This window comes from Oncorhynchus kisutch, linkage group LG15 (genome assembly GCF_002021735.2).
Source record: "Oncorhynchus kisutch isolate 150728-3 linkage group LG15, Okis_V2, whole genome shotgun sequence".
Lineage (NCBI taxonomy): Eukaryota > Metazoa > Chordata > Actinopteri > Salmoniformes > Salmonidae > Oncorhynchus > Oncorhynchus kisutch.
In genome coordinates, this window is record NC_034188.2 from 57,439,701 (window position 1) to 57,456,416 (window position 16,716).

The 16,716-nt window shown below is 44.3% G+C and overlaps 1 protein-coding gene and 1 long non-coding RNA gene across 3 annotated transcripts; one reads left to right on the plus strand and one right to left on the minus strand.

The window, feature by feature from the left end:
* Positions 1-36: 36 nt before the first annotated feature.
* On the plus strand, positions 37-9,521 carry LOC109905558 (WD repeat-containing protein 20). Its single transcript, XM_031790621.1, has 4 exons — positions 37-905; positions 1,445-1,627; positions 4,969-6,345; positions 6,570-9,521. The coding sequence occupies exons 1-4, from the start codon at positions 435-437 to the stop codon at positions 6,615-6,617; spliced, it is 2,079 nt and encodes a 692-aa protein (XP_031646481.1). The 5' UTR covers positions 37-434; the 3' UTR covers positions 6,618-9,521.
* Positions 9,159-15,155, minus strand: LOC109905560 (uncharacterized). Of its 2 annotated transcripts, XR_004203131.1 has the most exons (4): positions 14,553-15,155; positions 11,789-11,956; positions 11,589-11,673; positions 9,159-11,459 (listed from the first exon to the last, which is right to left on the minus strand). It is a non-coding gene; the product is annotated as an uncharacterized LOC109905560 (long non-coding RNA). The 2 variants fall into 2 exon arrangements; XR_004203130.1 differs by lacking the exon at positions 14,553-15,155 and having other exon boundaries at positions 11,789-12,160.
* Between the last annotated feature and the right edge of the window lie 1,561 nt (positions 15,156-16,716).

Below are 16,716 nucleotides of genomic sequence, written 5' to 3' on the forward strand. Positions count from 1 at the left end.
GAATGGAGCTCCCACTTCTCTGAGGTCTGCACAGACTGCACTGAAGCCTTCAATTAGTGAATTGTCCTGATAACAGGAAAGGAGGGCTGTTTTAATCATATCAGGAGGTTGCTGCAAACTGATGTGGTTTTAACACAAGTCGAATATGATTTGCTAGTTCATGATGGTCAGCCAGAGGGATGAATAGCAAAACTTTAAATCACCTCATTCTAAACATCAGTAGCCTAGCTCCAGCTCCTCATTACAGATGTATGGCAGCACTATTCGAGGGGGTGCGCGCTACCCGTGTTTCGTTGGCTGTAATAACTAGGCTACCATGACCAATGATTTCTGACATTTGAAGAGGGTCTCTCAGCTTGCTCACTGAACAGTAGTCTTTAAAATAAATGTGCTTGATGACCCATTAATTTATTGGATCTACAGGCTCACTAACTATGCCAGTCGCTCCCATTTTCATTGTAGTTTCGAGTATTATTTCCAGGTCAAAATTTCAGTTTCCTGTGTGGCTTGTTTGTAGGCTTCTAAAAATGGCCGGTGATGGAGGCGCTCTGAAGGATATCAATGAGATTAAATCCCAGTTCAGGACTAGAGAGGGTTTTTACAAACTACTGACCCTCTCGGATTCACAACAACGAGGCGGACTACCTCGGGGTCTGTCCGCAGGTACCACGGTGGGCCCCGGGGGTGGACCGGGTTCGATACCCGGTGGTGGTGTAGGTGTGGTGCAGGGGCCCGGAGCTGCCTCCTGCAATGCCGCAGCCAACTCCTCTCCGGCGGGATTCCTCCCTCCTGTCAGGGTCTCCATGGTGAAGCTTCAGCCGGAGGACCCGAGCGAAGAATCCGAGAGAGTGTGTTTTAACATCGGAAGAGAGCTTTATTTCTACACCTACACAAATATAAAGAAAGTAAGTTGAATAACGGAGCTTGCAATTAATTGACGACTGAGATTGATTATTAGCTAACGTTAGCCACGTTCGTTTGAGGCAATCGAATCATCGTGTATTCATTATTGTCTTGCTAAGCATCAGTAGACCACGGGAAATGTTGCATGCAAGTAAAGGCGTGTAGACGGTGTGGCTGGAATGCAACAATGTTGCAACATTTCAGAAATACAGTTTCAAGAATGTAGCTGCAGTGATGTTACAAGTAGCGTGTCATTTTTGTGACAGCAAACGTTTGCATCCGGTTTTACACCACTCAATCGTGGTTTTGAATTCCAAAAATGTCTGAATGGGGAAGAATCTCAATATAAAACACGTATTTCCTCTATTCTGCCATATTCAAATGTATTTTTAACATGCACCAAATTGAACTTCCACAAAGGGAATCACTGAAATAGAACATAAACAGGGAAACATTTTTGCAAAGGCTCTTTTGAAGACCTTTACTGTCACGTGTTCTTTCTAAAAGCTGCTTGCTCCTAACTCTCTTCCCCTCTGTGTAGGCTGTGGACCTCAGTAAACCCATAGACAAGCGTATCTACAAGGGCACTCAGCCCACCTGCCATGACTTCAACCAGTACTCTGCCACAGCAGACAGTGTGGCCCTCATTGTGGGCTTTTCAGCAGGCCAGGTTCAATACCTGGATCCCATTAAGAAGGAGACAAGCAAGCTCTTCAATGAGGAGGTGTGTGTGCGCGTTTGTCTGTTCGTCCGCCTGTCTCTGTCTTCTTGTCTGTGTTGGGGGGGGGGGGGGGGGGGGGGGGGAGCTATAGCCTATGTCTGTGTTGGGGGGGGGGGTGAGCTATAGCCTATGTCTGTGTTGGGGGGGGGGGATGAGCTATAGCCTATGTCTGTGTTGGGGGGGGGGGGTGAGCTATAGCCTATGTCTGTGTTGGGGGGGGGGGGGTGAGCTATAGTCTCTGTCTGTGTTGGGGGGGGGGGTGAGCTATAGCCTATGTCTGTGTTGGGGGGGGGGGGGGGGGGGGGAGCTATAGCCTATGTCTGTGTTGGGGGGGGGTGAGCTATAGCCTATGTCTGTGTTGGGGGGGGGGTGAGCTATAGCCTATGTCTGTGTTGGGGGGGGGGGGGGGTGAGCTATAGCCTATGTCTGTGTTGGGGGGGGGGGGGGGTGAGCTATAGCCTATGTCTGTGTTGGGGGGAGGGGGGTTGAGCTATAGCCTATGTCTGTGTTGGGGGGGGTGAGCTATAGCCTATGTCTGTGTTGGGGGGGGGGGTGAGCTATAGCCTATGTCTGTGTTGGGGGGGGGGGGGGGGGAGCTATAGCCTATGTCTGTGTTGGGGGGGGGGGGGGTGAGCTATAGTCTCTGTCTGTGTTGGGGGGGGGTGAGCTATAGCCTGTGTTGGGGGGGGGGGGTGAGCTATAGCCTATGTCTGTGTTGGGGGGGGGGGGGGGTGCGCTATAGCCTATGTCTGTGTTGGGGGGGGGGGTGAGCTATAGTCTCTGTCTGTGTTGGGGGGGGGGTGAGCTATAGCCTATGTCTGTGTTGGGGGGGGGGGGGGGGGGGGAGCTATAGCCTATGTCTGTGTTGGGGGGGGGGTGAGCTATAGCCTATGTCTGTGTTGGGGGGGGGTGAGCTATAGCCTATGTCTGTGTTGTTGGGGGGGGGGGGGGGGGGGGGTGAGCTATAGCCTATGTCTGTGTTGGGGGGGGGGGGGTGAGCTATAGCCTATGTCTGTGTTGGGGGGGGGTGAGCTATAGTCTCTGTCTGTGTTGGGGGGGGGGGGTGAGCTATAGCCTATGTCTGTGTTGGGGGGGGGGTGAGCTATAGCCTATGTCTGTGTTGGGGGGGGGGGTGAGCTATAGCCTATGTCTGTGTTGGGGGGGGGGGTGAGCTATAGCCTATGTCTGTGTTGGGGGGGGGGGGTGAGCTATAGTCTCTGTCTGTGTTGGGGGGGGGGGTGAGCTATAGTCTCTGTCTGTGTTGGGGGGGGGGTGAGCTATAGCCTATGTCTGTGTTGGGGGGGGGGGGGGGGTGAGCTATAGCCTATGTCTGTGTTGGGGGGGGGGGGGTGAACTATAGCCTATGTCTGTGTTGGGGGGGGGGGTGAGCTATAGTCTCTGTCTGTGTTGGGGGGGGGGTGAGCTATAGCCTATGTCTGTGTTGGGGGGGGGGGGGAGCTATAGCCTATGTCTGTGTTGGGGGGGGGGTGAGCTATAGCCTATGTCTGTGTTGGGGGGGGGGGGGGGGTGAGCTATAGCCTATGTCTGTGTTGGGGGGGGGGGTGAGCTATAGCCTCTGTCTGTGTTGGGGGGGGGGGGGGTGAGCTATAGCCTATGTCTGTGTTGGGGGGGGGGTGAGCTATAGCCTCTGTCTGTGTTGGGGGGGGGGGGGTGAGCTATAGCCTATGTCTGTGTTGGGGGGGGGATGAGCTATAGCCTATGTCTGTGTTGGGGGGGGGTGAGCTATAGCCTATGTCTGTGTTGGGGGGGGGGGTGAGCTATAGCCTATGTCTGTGTTGGGGGGGGGGGTGAGCTATAGCCTATGTCTGTGTTGGGGGGGGGGGGTGAGCTATAGCCTATGTCTGTGTTGGGGGGGGGGTGAGCTATAGCCTATGTCTGTGTTGGGGGGGGGGGGGTGAGCTATAGCCTATGTCTGTGTTGGGGGGGGGATGAGCTATAGCCTATGTCTGTGTTGGGGGGGGGGGGGTGAGCTATAGCCTATGTCTGTGTTGGGGGGGGGATGAGCTATAGCCTATGTCTGTGTTGGGGGGGGGTGAGCTATAGCCTATGTCTGTGTTGGGGGGGGGTGAGCTATAGCCTATGTCTGTGTTGGGGGGGGGGGGGTGAGCTATAGCCTATGTCTGTGTTGGGGGGGGGGGGGGTGAGCTATAGCCTATGTCTGTGTTGGGGGGGGGGGGGTGAGCTATAGCCTATGTCTGTGTTGGGGGGGGGATGAGCTATAGCCTATGTCTGTGTTGGGGGGGGGTGAGCTATAGCCTATGTCTGTGTTGGGGGGGGGTGAGCTATAGCCTATGTCTGTGTTGGGGGGGGGGTGAGCTATAGCCTATGTCTGTGTTGCCATTTGCTTTATTTCATAGGAATATTTGGAACACTGAAATACTTTATTAAGAGCTCTTTTGAAGTATTGCCTGCCTTTTTGGAGAATAATGTTCTTAAAGGTCCAATGTAGCCATTTTTATATAAATATAAAATAATTTCTGAGTAACAATTAAGTACCTTACTGTAATAGATTTCCATTAAAATGGGTAGAAACAACAACAAATTCTCAAGCAAGAATTTTGCTAGGACTGTCTGGGAGGGGACTGAGTGGAGAGGGTAAATTTGAAAACCAGTAGTGTTTGACAGAGAGGTTTGGAACTCTCTGTTATTGGCCTACTAACCAATTTAGTGAATGCTGATTTCACCATGGAAAACTGAAACTACCACACATGCAAACCTGCTGATTAGAAGGTCTGTAGATTGTATTTTCAACCAGCAACTATCAGGATTTTTTACATTGATAAAATGTTTCATCAGCTGTTGTACAATATGATATTAAATACATTAACAGATTTTTGGCTGCACTGGGCCTTTAATTAAATTCCGAAGCTGGAGTGTGATAATGATCAAGTGTACTTTTCTTTGCCTTTGCTTGGTTTCTCCTCTAAGTCAATGAACCTCCTCCGGAGCACTGGATCTAAATCCACTCCCTCTGCTGTTCTACCTCTGTCACAGAGCTCAGATATACCAACAGATATACCAACCTTTTCATATCAAATCCAACTTTTGGAGTGTAGAGCTTAAAGCTTCACTGTCCAAATACTGAGTGCACTGTAGGTCTGGTTTTTCAGACACATATTAAACCTAGTCCTGGACTAAAAGCACTTTAGGAGGACATAGAACCACTAACAGTTCAGATATTAGTTAGTTGTTGTGACAGTTGCGGTTCTCTTTCAGATACATCTCCTACCATTGTCGCTGAAAATAGCATATAAGCGTGTCTCATGTTCCCGTGTTGCTAATATAAAAATCTTATTATCCTCACACCCCATGTCACCTTTCAGAGGATGATTGACAAGTCCAAGGTAACCTGTCTGAAATGGCTGCCCAAGTCAGAGAATCTGTTCCTGGCCTCATACGCCAGTGGTCACCTCTACCTCTACAACGTGGAGCACCCGTGTGGCACCGCCGCCCCGCAGTATTCCCTGCTCCGCCAGGGCGAAGGCTTTGCCGTCTACGCCTGCAAGACGAAGACGCCCCGAAACCCGCTGCTGCGCTGGGCCGTAGGAAACGGAGGCCTTAATGAGTTTGCCTTCTCGCCGGACGGCGTGCATGTGGCGTGCGTGGGCCAGGACGGCTGCCTGCGTGTCTTCCACTTTGACTCCATGGAGCTGCAGGGCGTGATGAAGAGCTACTTCGGCGGCCTGCTGTGCGTCTCCTGGAGCCCCGATGGTAAATACCTGGCCACGGGCGGCGAGGACGACCTGGTGACGGTGTGGTCGTTTACGGAGAGCCGTGTGGTGGCCCGGGGACACGGCCATAAGTCCTGGGTGAATGTGGTGGCCTTTGACCCCTTCACCACCAGCCTGGGGGACGAGGAGCCCATGGAGCTGAGTGGCAGCGAGGAGGACCTACAGCAGGGGCCGCTGCACTTTGGCCGCGTGCGCACCAGCAGCACGCTGTCACGCCTCTCCCGCCACAGCTCCAAGGGCGGCTCGCCCTCCGTCACCTACCGCTTCGGCTCGGTGGGCCAGGACACCCAGTTCTGCCTGTGGGACCTAACGGATGACGTGCTGTACCCGAGGCTGCCCCTGTCCCGTGCCCTCACCAACACCTTCGGTCCCACCATCCCCTCCTCTGTCAGCGGCACCATCAACAACACTACAGGCGGAGGGAGTGGAGGGGTCGTAGGCGGGGTAGAGGGCCACCACCACCCCACCACTAACCCCCACCAGCCCCCCACCATGCCCCTGCCACTCCCCCGCTCCCTGTCGCGCTCCAACTCCCTCCCGCACCCCGCCGTGGCCAATGTCTCTAAGGGCCAGAGCACAACAGAGGGCGGGGGAGGGAGCGGAGGGGGCAACGTCACCCCCTTCAGTATCGGCCGTTTCGCCACGCTCTCTCTGCAGGAGCGGAAGTCGGACAAGTCTGGAGGGAGTGGGGTGGGCGGGGAGAAGGAGCACAAGCGCTACCATAGTCTGGGAAACATCAGCAAGAGCAACGACAAGATCAATGTAGCGCCACGCAGCAGTCGCCTGGACGCCGCCAAGGTCCTAGGCACCACCCTGTGTCCGCGGATGCACGAGGTGCCCCTGCTGGAGCCCCTGGTGTGTAAGAAGATCGCCCACGAGAGACTGACCGTGCTGGTATTCATGGACGACTGCATCATCACCGCGTGCCAGGAGGGCCTCATCTGCACCTGGGCACGGCCTGGTAAAGTGGTGAGTCCTGCGCCCAGCGTGCATAATGTTATGGCAGCGAAACATCTGTCAATGAATAATGCTCTGTAGGCTGTCCTATCAGCTTTTAGTGTAGTAGTTTACACTCTTAGTTATTTGAAAGGACTTCTGCTCTTTAGTATTTATGGATTACTTGCCATGAGCACAAACTTTCTTCCTTTCTTTCTCTCTTTCCCCTCCCTGACGCTACCTGTCCCCTCCTCCAGAACTTGACAGCACAGAACGGGAACTCTCCCAGTGGCACGGTAGTATAGGTGGAAGTGGAACTTTGCACTCCCTCCTCCCCCACCAAACCCCCATCATGGCTGAAGAGGAGCCAGCATCTGCACCCAGTCATCACAGTATTGCACCCCTGATGTACCCCCTTGCCTCTCACCACTTCTCTTTAGAAAGACTACAAAGCAAAATGTGGACCGTCCCTCTTTTCCCAGAAGCATAGAGAAGGCAGACTCCTCTCCACCCTGCTAACACTACAAAAGTCAGTCATTTTATTTATTTATTTGACCTTATCACAAGACTGAAGTAATTTATATTGTAAATAATTATACAAATACTCTATAAATTCAGAGGATAAAGAGTATTGAAATAATGACTCAAGCGAGTGGAAAAAAATAAATAATATTACTATATGTAGATCCTATATTGTACATAGCGACACAGTTAACATTGAATGTCTGCAGTTAGGGACCTGAAGATGTAGTGTTTTTGTGTGATAGAGGTCCCTGATTTGTCGTGTCCCTTGAAGCAAACTGGTTTGGTTTGTCAATAAATATGGACGCATTTAGGGTCTTCGGCATCAAAGACTTGACCCTCGTGCAGTACAGAGAGCAATCTTCCTATGGCTGCTACTGTACTCTTCAGCTGAGACTGTCTGCTCCCAGGTATTCTTGTTCCTAACATGACAGCACAGAGTGACACACTGTACACAAGTATGCTTTCAATCAGTGTAGCTTCCAATAGGCTCCATTCCACTCGCACCTGCAATGCCTCTTGCAAGATTTTGCACATTCGACAGTCATAATTTTAGCCCACAGAAGGAAACTAGAGGCAGTTTGTCTTGTTGTGATTTCTCTTTTGTGTTATGTTAATTTATTTCAAGTTATTTCAAGCTACTGATTCTAACTGGACTGTATTATTTGTGGATTCTCTGTACGTGATATCCATGATATTCTACCAAACTGTGGGCCTTGCATCAAACCATTGTTTTACCTAGAAATGATTTTGTGTGGGTTTTGAGGTTAGGTGTGCTGAAAGGCATGCGACAACAAATGAGTCAAACCTACTAGTGTGATAACACCAGACTAGAAATGGTGGTGGACCAACAACAAAAAATGCGTGGAGAAGAAGTGACTGTGTTTTTAAGATCTGGCCAGATAAGAACACTTGGTAACAGAAACGTTTACTCTGGCAAGTTCAAGGGCCTACCGTCCTATTAGTGTATGTCCTAATAACAGTTGTCAAATAGTAAAAGGTGACACTAAAACCAAGACTCAAATCATTTAATGTACACTGAAGACTACCAACTGACTGAATGCCTTGTTCAATACCGCAAGACAATGGGAACTAACCATTTTATGCCAAGGGAAGAAAATCCATTCCATTAGTTTCTCTTTTTGACCGTTTACAGCAAACCATAGCATGTAATGTTTAATTCAGTGTGCATTATACATATGCCTGAGGTGATGAAGTTAGTGGCAAATGATATCACAGTATCAAGTTTGTATATGGAGATCTGTTAATAAAATTCTAAACCCAAATGCTACCTGTTAGCCTGAGAATATCTCCATCTTATTGATTTGCAATAGGAATATCTGAATCTAATTCAGTTTGTTGTTATAAATACTCCAGGTTAATTATCACAAAATAGAGGTTTATCTTGTCATCCAAGATCTATTCACTTGTTACCAAAGTTTAAAGTTTTGTTTTCCATTACTTTGATAAATGTGAAGATTTTATGTTTCTTGAACATTGAAACCCTGTTGTGATTTTCATCATCTCCGGCACCCAGAACATTTCACTTGTGCTGGCCAGCTACTCAATGTATTTGTTACATCTTGCATGAGAGACTGGTTTTCATGACAAATGTTGAGTTAAAAACATGCCAGAGAATGGTATCTGGTAGGGAAATATTACATTGAAAGAAAGAGCAATAATGTAACATATATGTTTGAGTTTTCTTGTAAGTGTAGACGGCACTGAGAGTTTTATTTCACTGGGCTATAACGAACACATTTTTCACCAACAGGTTTCTGCGCCAGTGCACCAAACAATCAATATGCAAAGTATAGTGCTGCATACCGACTACCGACTTTGGGCGCTTCAAAATCATGGTTTGCTTTTACAACACCACAATCTAATAGACTACTGTATGTCAATCTCGACAAAGACAAAATCCTTCCTTCCCTACCTTGTACCAAGTATCGAAGGCTTGGCTTGACAATATCCGAATGTTATTAAACATTTAGGTGTTTTGTAGCGGATATCTCTTTCCATTCATCAGTTTGAAAGCTGGAATTATATTGGGAGTGGGCGAACGTGTGCTAGTAGCCTCCAGGAGACTTCTGAAGTGGCCTAATCAGATGAAAACATTCGCACTGGGCACACATTTCAATGTGGAGAATTGGGTAATAACTTAAAGAACACACAACACTGAATTGGGTAATATTTGGTAGAAACGTTGATCTATCATATTCCAACCTATTTTCACCCACTCAAAAAGACAGCAAAAAGTTTGTTGAATTCCCAATGCGTTATCACTCTGCTTTCAACCATATAAAAGCACAACTAATGGAAAGTCAATGTCTAAAATGTTTATTTAAGTACAACTGACTGTTTAATCACTGTTCTTGATCTAATAGCACAACCAAATGACCTGGATTGCAATTAGTTGAGATGACATTAAAGTACATGGTGCTAGTGATCAATGCCGTTTGAGATTCTGTGCAGATTATTATAGCAACTGTGAAGATTTCCACAGACCTGCGACCCTGAACGTGCACGCTTTCTATGATTTAAAAAATCAAATAAATGTATTGTTACAGTAACCTCAATGTGTCCATGGATGGGTTCCTTATTTTAAGTTTGAATAAATAAAGTTTTATTTGTTTGTAAGAAAGCCTTAACATTAGGCTATTGCCTGTCTTACAAAAGTCATATTGAATTGTGTTTGGTTGACAAAACAAATCAACATTTAAAGGAGAGTTCCATCTGAGGCATTGGCTTATTCCTATTCTTTAACTTTTATTTTTGGTTGAGATGGAGACTTGTATCCAACATATACTTTTTTTTAACTTGTCGACAAGTTAATAGGCTATTTACATTATCTCAAAAGTTATTAACTTGTGTTTGGTTGTCAACGAAACCAAATATAAACATTTGAAGAAGATTAATCTTCTGCTTGGATAGCGACATCTGTGCCACTGAGTCTGGCTTTAATTATACGTTGGATTCACGTCTCCATTTCAACCAAAAATCTAAGTTGAGGAATAGGACTAAATCATTTCAAACTTAAAATGCATTTAAATAGTTTGATTTGATTTAATCCTATTCTTTAACTTTTATTTTTGGTTGAGATGTAGATGTGAATCCAACATAACTTGTAGATTCCATTTGAAATCAACCAAAGCTTGAAACTCTAGGCTTATATGTATCGTCTATTTTTAGTTGAATCCTGGGCTGAATTTAAACAATAGCTTTTGATGACTTTCCAAATGCTATATCGGTATAAATAGTATCATTGATTATACATAATTGATAAAGGATGGTTACATTTCATTTGCTCTGTTGATCCTACCCTTTGGAATGACTTCGATAGCAACAGTGAATCTATTAAGTGGAGATTTCTCAACAATCATTCTCACGATAGCACATTGGTAATGGTAATAGTCAATGACAAATACCAAAGCTTGGTTAAAACCCTGTATGGGCGACTGAAGAAATAACTATAGTAGGTGCTGCCCAGACTATAGTTTTTTTTCTTATTGTGGATATTACATTGAAGATCTGACATTGTTTCAAAGATACAAATTCAACATATGTTATACAAAATGTGTCTATATTGAAAATTGGTTACCATGATGACATCATCATGTGACTGAAATGTAACCCCCAAAACAACAGTTGATGACTTTTTTCAAATCCAGTATATTTTTCACGTAGATTCCACGGCACAGTAAGTTGACAAAGTAAGTTGACAAATGATCATGCAGCCATCGCCTGGCACTATTTGTCAACCAATCATTAGGGTGTTTTTGTATTGTGAATTCCGAACCAGCCCCTCACCCCTGCCAACTCGCAGGGCCCTACGTGGTCACGTGTTGCTGATGAAACTCTTGAGGATGACTTCCAAAGAGTGATCAATAAACACATCCGGTGTAAGTAAGGCTTTAACGCTACCGATTGTAGAAGAAAGTCGACGAGTGAAGTCGGGGAGGGGCACGGTTTACCTACAGCAAGAGAGAGACTATAAGGATACTGCTGACCTGCAACATGACTAACCGAAATCTAAAACTGACCCTTAAATGTAAAACTGACCCTTAACTCTAACCTTAACTAAATCCTTAACTACTTTGGTCTCAGAGATTCTCACAGAGAAAAAGCTGAAATTCTTACTTTCCTCTGCTTGCTCTGCCCTCATATTTTCTGGAGTATTGAATAACAATTATGTACCCCTCAAAATACACATGATTTAGCTAGTTAAAATGAAGTGTAACACCTAGTAATTACATTATACTTCTGCAGATATTACATGTACTCTGTAGTGTACAAGTGCAGGGTTTCTTAAACTTTTTGTGGACTTGACACCAAGTACAGGTTGTAAATTTTTTGCTTTAGTGTGTGTGTCCAAAAATCACTTGCCCAACAACTTCTTAGTTATGTTAGGAAGTTTGCCATCTTCATGACCGCCCTGGTAACTTCACCCCAACTCTCTTATCCCCAGAACACAGTAATTTAAAACATAAGTGTTTTTCTGACATTTTAGGGAAATTTAACTGAAGAAAAGTCCCCAAGTCCCATGGGGACGTCCTCTAGGGCGTGCATGTTCTCCCCATCATAGGCCAGCGGGATTTCACTCTTATGGTGAAATGGATTTCCGCCTTTGTCAACAAAAGTAAGAAAAGATTAATACACATACAATTAACAAAGAACATAAATGTTCAGCTGTAGTTTCATATAAGCATGCACACTTATGTTTATGAAGAAAGATGATTTGTTTATCGGCATACCTTGTCACGGATATAGTGTAAAGGCCACTCGGGTCCTCATTGAAAAGGTAGGGCAAGAGCAGGATTGCTGCTATGGTGTCAGGTCCTAGTAAAGTAAAGCAATGGTCTTACTACACTTGCTAATTATATAACAAAACACACATTTTTAATGTACTATGTATATGCTACATTACAGAATGGGAAGGAATAACAGCAAATACCTGTGTGCCTCATCTGTATTGTCCTTCAGGGACTGTCGAAATAGCAGGATGATGTCCTCACCCCTGCGTCGCCTCTCTACCTCTGCTATCATTTTGCCACTAGCCTTGCGGAGTCCTTGAATTATCATTTTGCCTATTTCCATGTTCTTGCTTAATTTCTGAGAAGATCTGAAAACATAATTTTTACACAATGTATTTATGGAGGTTTAACTTAATTCACATACTTAATAAATAGCAAATGTGTGAGCTAACTCACAATGCTGCAGTGAAGCAGTGCAGGAAACTCATTAAGGCTCTCTTTGAAACACTTAGGTTGGAGTCATTAAAACTAATTTTACAACCACTCCACAAATTTCTTGTTAACAAACTAAAGTTTTGGCAAGTCGGTTAGGACATCTACTTCATGCATGACACAAGTCATTTTTCCAACAATTGTTTACAGACAGATTATTTCACTTATAATTCACTGTATCACAATTCCAGTGGGTCAGATGTTTACATACACTAAGTTGACTGTGCCTTTAAACAGCTTGGAAAATTTCAGAAAATGATGCCATGGCTTTAGAAGCTTCTGATAGGCTAATTGACATCATTTGAGTCAATTGGATGTGAACCTGTGGATGTATTTCAAGGCCTTACCGTCAAACTCAGTGCCTCTTTGCTTGACATCATGGGAAAATTAAAAGATATCAGCCTAGACCTCATAAAAAAATCGTAGACCTTCACAAGTCTGGTTCATCCTTGGGAGCAATTTCCAGACGCCTGAAGTACCACATTCATCTGTACAAACAATAGTATGCAAGTATTAAAACCATGGGACCACGCAGCCGTCATACCGCTCAGGAAGGAGACAAGTTCTGTCTCCTAGAAACAAACGTACTTTGGTACGAAAAGTGCAAATCAATCCCAGAACAACAGCAAAGAACCTTGTGAAAATGTTGGAGGAAACAGTAAAACAGTAAAAAAACTGTAAAACGAGTCCTATATCGACATAACCTGAAAGGCTGTTCAGCAAGAAAGAAGCCACTGCTCTAAATCCACCATAAAAAAGCCAGACTACGGTTTGCAACTGCACATGGGGACAAAGATTGTACTTTTTGGAGGAATGTCCTCTGGTCTGATGAAACAAAAATATAACTGTTTGGCCATAATGACCATCGTTATGTTAGGAGGAAAAGGGGGGGAGCTTGCAAGCCGAAGAACACCATCCCAACCGTGAAGCACGGGGGTGGCAGCATCATGTTGTGGGGGTGCTTTGCTGCAGGAGGGACTGGTGCACTTTACAAAATAGATGGCATCATGAGGTAGGAAAATTATGTGGATATATTGAAGCAACATCTCAAGACATCAGTCAGGAAGTTAAAGCTTGGTCGCATATGGGTCTTCCAAATGGACAATGACTCCAAGCATACTTCCAAAGTTGTGGCAAAATGGCTTAAGGACAACAAAGTCAAGGTATTGGAGTGGCCATTACAAAGCCCTGACCTCAATCACATAGAAAATGTATGGGCAGAACTTAAAAAGAGCATGCGAGCAAGGAGGCCTACAAACCTGACTCAGTTACACCAGCTCTGTCAGGAGGAATGGGCCAAAATTCACCCAACTTATTGTGGGAAGCTTGTGGTTGGCTACCCGAAACGTTTGACTCAAGTTAAACAATTTAAAAGCAATGCTACCAAATACTAATTGAGTGTATGTAAACATCGGACCCACTGAGAATGTGATGAAATAAATAAAAGCTGAAATAAATCACTCTCAACTATTATTCTGACATTTTACATTCTTAAAATAAATTGGTGATCGTAACTGACCTAAGACAGGGAATTTTTACTAGGATTAAATGTCAGGAATTGTGGAAAACTAAGGTGTATGTAAACTTCCGACTTCAACTGTACACAGCTGAAATATTGTTTTCCTTTTATTGATCCAAGTGGATTGACAACCTCAAATTCATCTATATAAAAATGAAGCCACATTGTTTGTTTTTGCTTGAGCAAGGGATTGCTCTTTAAAAATCCCTCATCTGTGAAATCACTCAAGATTTTATCATTGGCATGTTCTTCTTCTCTATTTAAGCTCGCCCAAACATCTTCATTTTGTGCCACCTTCTTCAAAAGGTCAGGTATTGTATGTATTGAAAACTGCCTCTGTCCTGTTCTTCACCACTCAGATGTATCTCACTCAGTCTAACCATTCCCATTTCTTTACAGTAGTATTGCTCCAGTATTCACTCTGGTGATACAGACCAATGTGGCTGAGCAAAAAATTTGCTAAAAAAAAATGCTTGTTCCATATTAGGCAGTTATACAAAGCAGGCATTTTGACTGGCAGGTAGCCTAGGATTTAAAGCATTCGAATTGTCCAGCCGACAAGGTGAAAAAATCTGTTGTTCTGTCCTTGAGTAAGGCAGTTAAAACACCCCCATAACAAGAGCTACACGGTAGTTGGGTTAAAAGCGGAAATCAGGTTTTGGTTGGACCTTGCATGCAATTGATGCATTTAAATGTAAAACTTTGGAAAGGAGAGGTGACCATCCAGATACTTCGGCATTTCTGAAAACAAACAACAGAATCAGGTTTCATGCCGGAGTCCAGTTAGTCTAAGCAAAGATACCACATGTCCCTACCAGGAATACCCATGATATGACCAAAACCAACTCACCAAAGACACTTTGGTGTACCATTTGAATCGATTTCAGTTTGTATTGACTGTTATGTAGGTTAAATTCACACTTCAAAATGCAGCTGTCCTATAAAATACTTACCTTCTCCTTGATCACAATTGCATTGTGTCCATGTTCTGTCCTATAACAATTTCAAAGGTAGGGAAAATGTGTCAAAGAATAGTCTTACAAGCATTTGTATTAAATAAATATTGAGAGATAAATGGCATTGACGTACAATTCAATGCTAAATAGAATAACATATTGGAGAAAGCACTAGCCATACAGTACAAGTACTGCCATACAAGCCTATCACATTTCAAGCTATCTTTTATTCAATATTTTATCAGGCAGACTTGAAAGATTATAGGCAACACTTTACTGCATGGCAATACTGTGTTTGGATTCTGAAGGGCATGCAATACAAGAGGTAGTTTAGTCACTGTATTAATAACATTATGCATTTGAATCCCATGTATAACTACATAATTTCCCTCCACAAGGGAGCATACATGTAACGTTTCCAAAATGGGATAGTATTGTACATGTAATGTTATGCCCCCGTGTGAGTTCATGGCATTTCATGCTCCAGCAGGCTATATAGGAAGCCCTCCATTGCCAGATTCAGTTCGTTTTTTCAAAATGATTTATTTTGATTTTTTATGAACACACAAATACAAAAAACTGAAATATACAAACAAGAGTACATAAACCTAATAGACAAAGGTATTACATATCCATATTAATTTTCAATTAGTTAAATACTTTTATGGTGCCTATTTCTTTTTTGTTTTTACAGTTACTGATAGAATTTAAATATTATTTAGAAATTATCTTAAATGTGAAAATGGGTTTGTTCTCTGGCCACTTCATTTTATGGATAACGAATCTTCCATGAAAGATGAACAAATTAACAATGATGACAGATTCAGTTCGTCGTGACAGTTCACCATCCTTAATTACAGTAGTTAGTTAGCTAACTAACGTCAACGAAGCTAACTAGTTAATTCTCACAAAAGTGAGAACTTCTCTAGATTGGAAACTTACGTTCATGACAGTAAAGCCATGTTGGCTTTATGGAAACGATATATAAAATATATGGGGCAGAATGTCGTTCAGTAAATAATACAAACCTAGTTCTGCCTAGTTAGGACATAACGTTACTACTAGCTACTGTAGGTCATACAACGGTCAACCCCGGCTTTCTAACGTTTACATGAATTATTCTGAACTAAAGTAGCTAGCTAGCGTTATGGAATTAGAACTCCAGATGAACCCCTCATTTTTTGAGTGTCTGAACCCACCCACACCCGTGAACACCTACTTATCACCTTGCACCTACTCTACGTTTGTTGAAGTCAGTTCAATTGATGCGATCTCCCGTTTGGCAGCAATGGCTTCTCAAATTATTATTAGGAACATAATTGCAGCAACTAAAGAAATGAGGGATCCGATTGAGGAAACAGTATTTCACAGAACATACTTCTCTCGGTGGATAAGAGGACTCCAACCTGCCCGGTCTTTAGAATCACAATCTAATGTTTTGGTTAAACTATATTTCCTATATCTAGTTGAAAAAAAAAAAATCTACAGAAACATCAGCCTCATATGAGCTCTGGTTTAAGGATCAGGAGAATGATGGGAGTAAAGCACGGGTGCCCTCTGATGATCATTTAAGTCAGGATAAACGAATTACACTTTGGGCAATTGATGTTGTTCATAACCACTTTGCAGGTGTTCTGAAATAACTCCCTGGGTTTACCGTCATGCTGTGGATGTTTGGTCAGTGCGTGTCGTTTTGAGAGACTCAATACTAAGCACTTCCCCGCACAAAACACATTGTGGGCGCTCCTCGATATTTCTCAAAGTTTGTATGAAACCAAGAACTCATCACTGTATGAGGCTAGCTTGAGTCCATTTGATGATGGCGAGTGAGAATGACAAGTCAGTGTCTGACAAAGCTGCAACTTGTGGGTCGCGGAGTGATCTTCAATAAAACTGCAGAAAAAAAGATCCGATGAACCGCGAAAGCACACGGGCATCTCCCTCCCACTCGCGCAGCTGCGGAACTGAGCAGAGACACGGCTGCTAGGCAGAGAGTGCATTGAAAAGAGAACGCAGTTGAACCTGGCCAAATCCGTTCCAGTAATGAATTAAATCATTATACTCTGACACGTCGCGACCGATACTTTAAGAAAGGCTGTACTAGTGTGTTTATCTTCCCACTTGGATCGCGCTTCCAAAAGCTTTCAAATTAGGGCCAGGT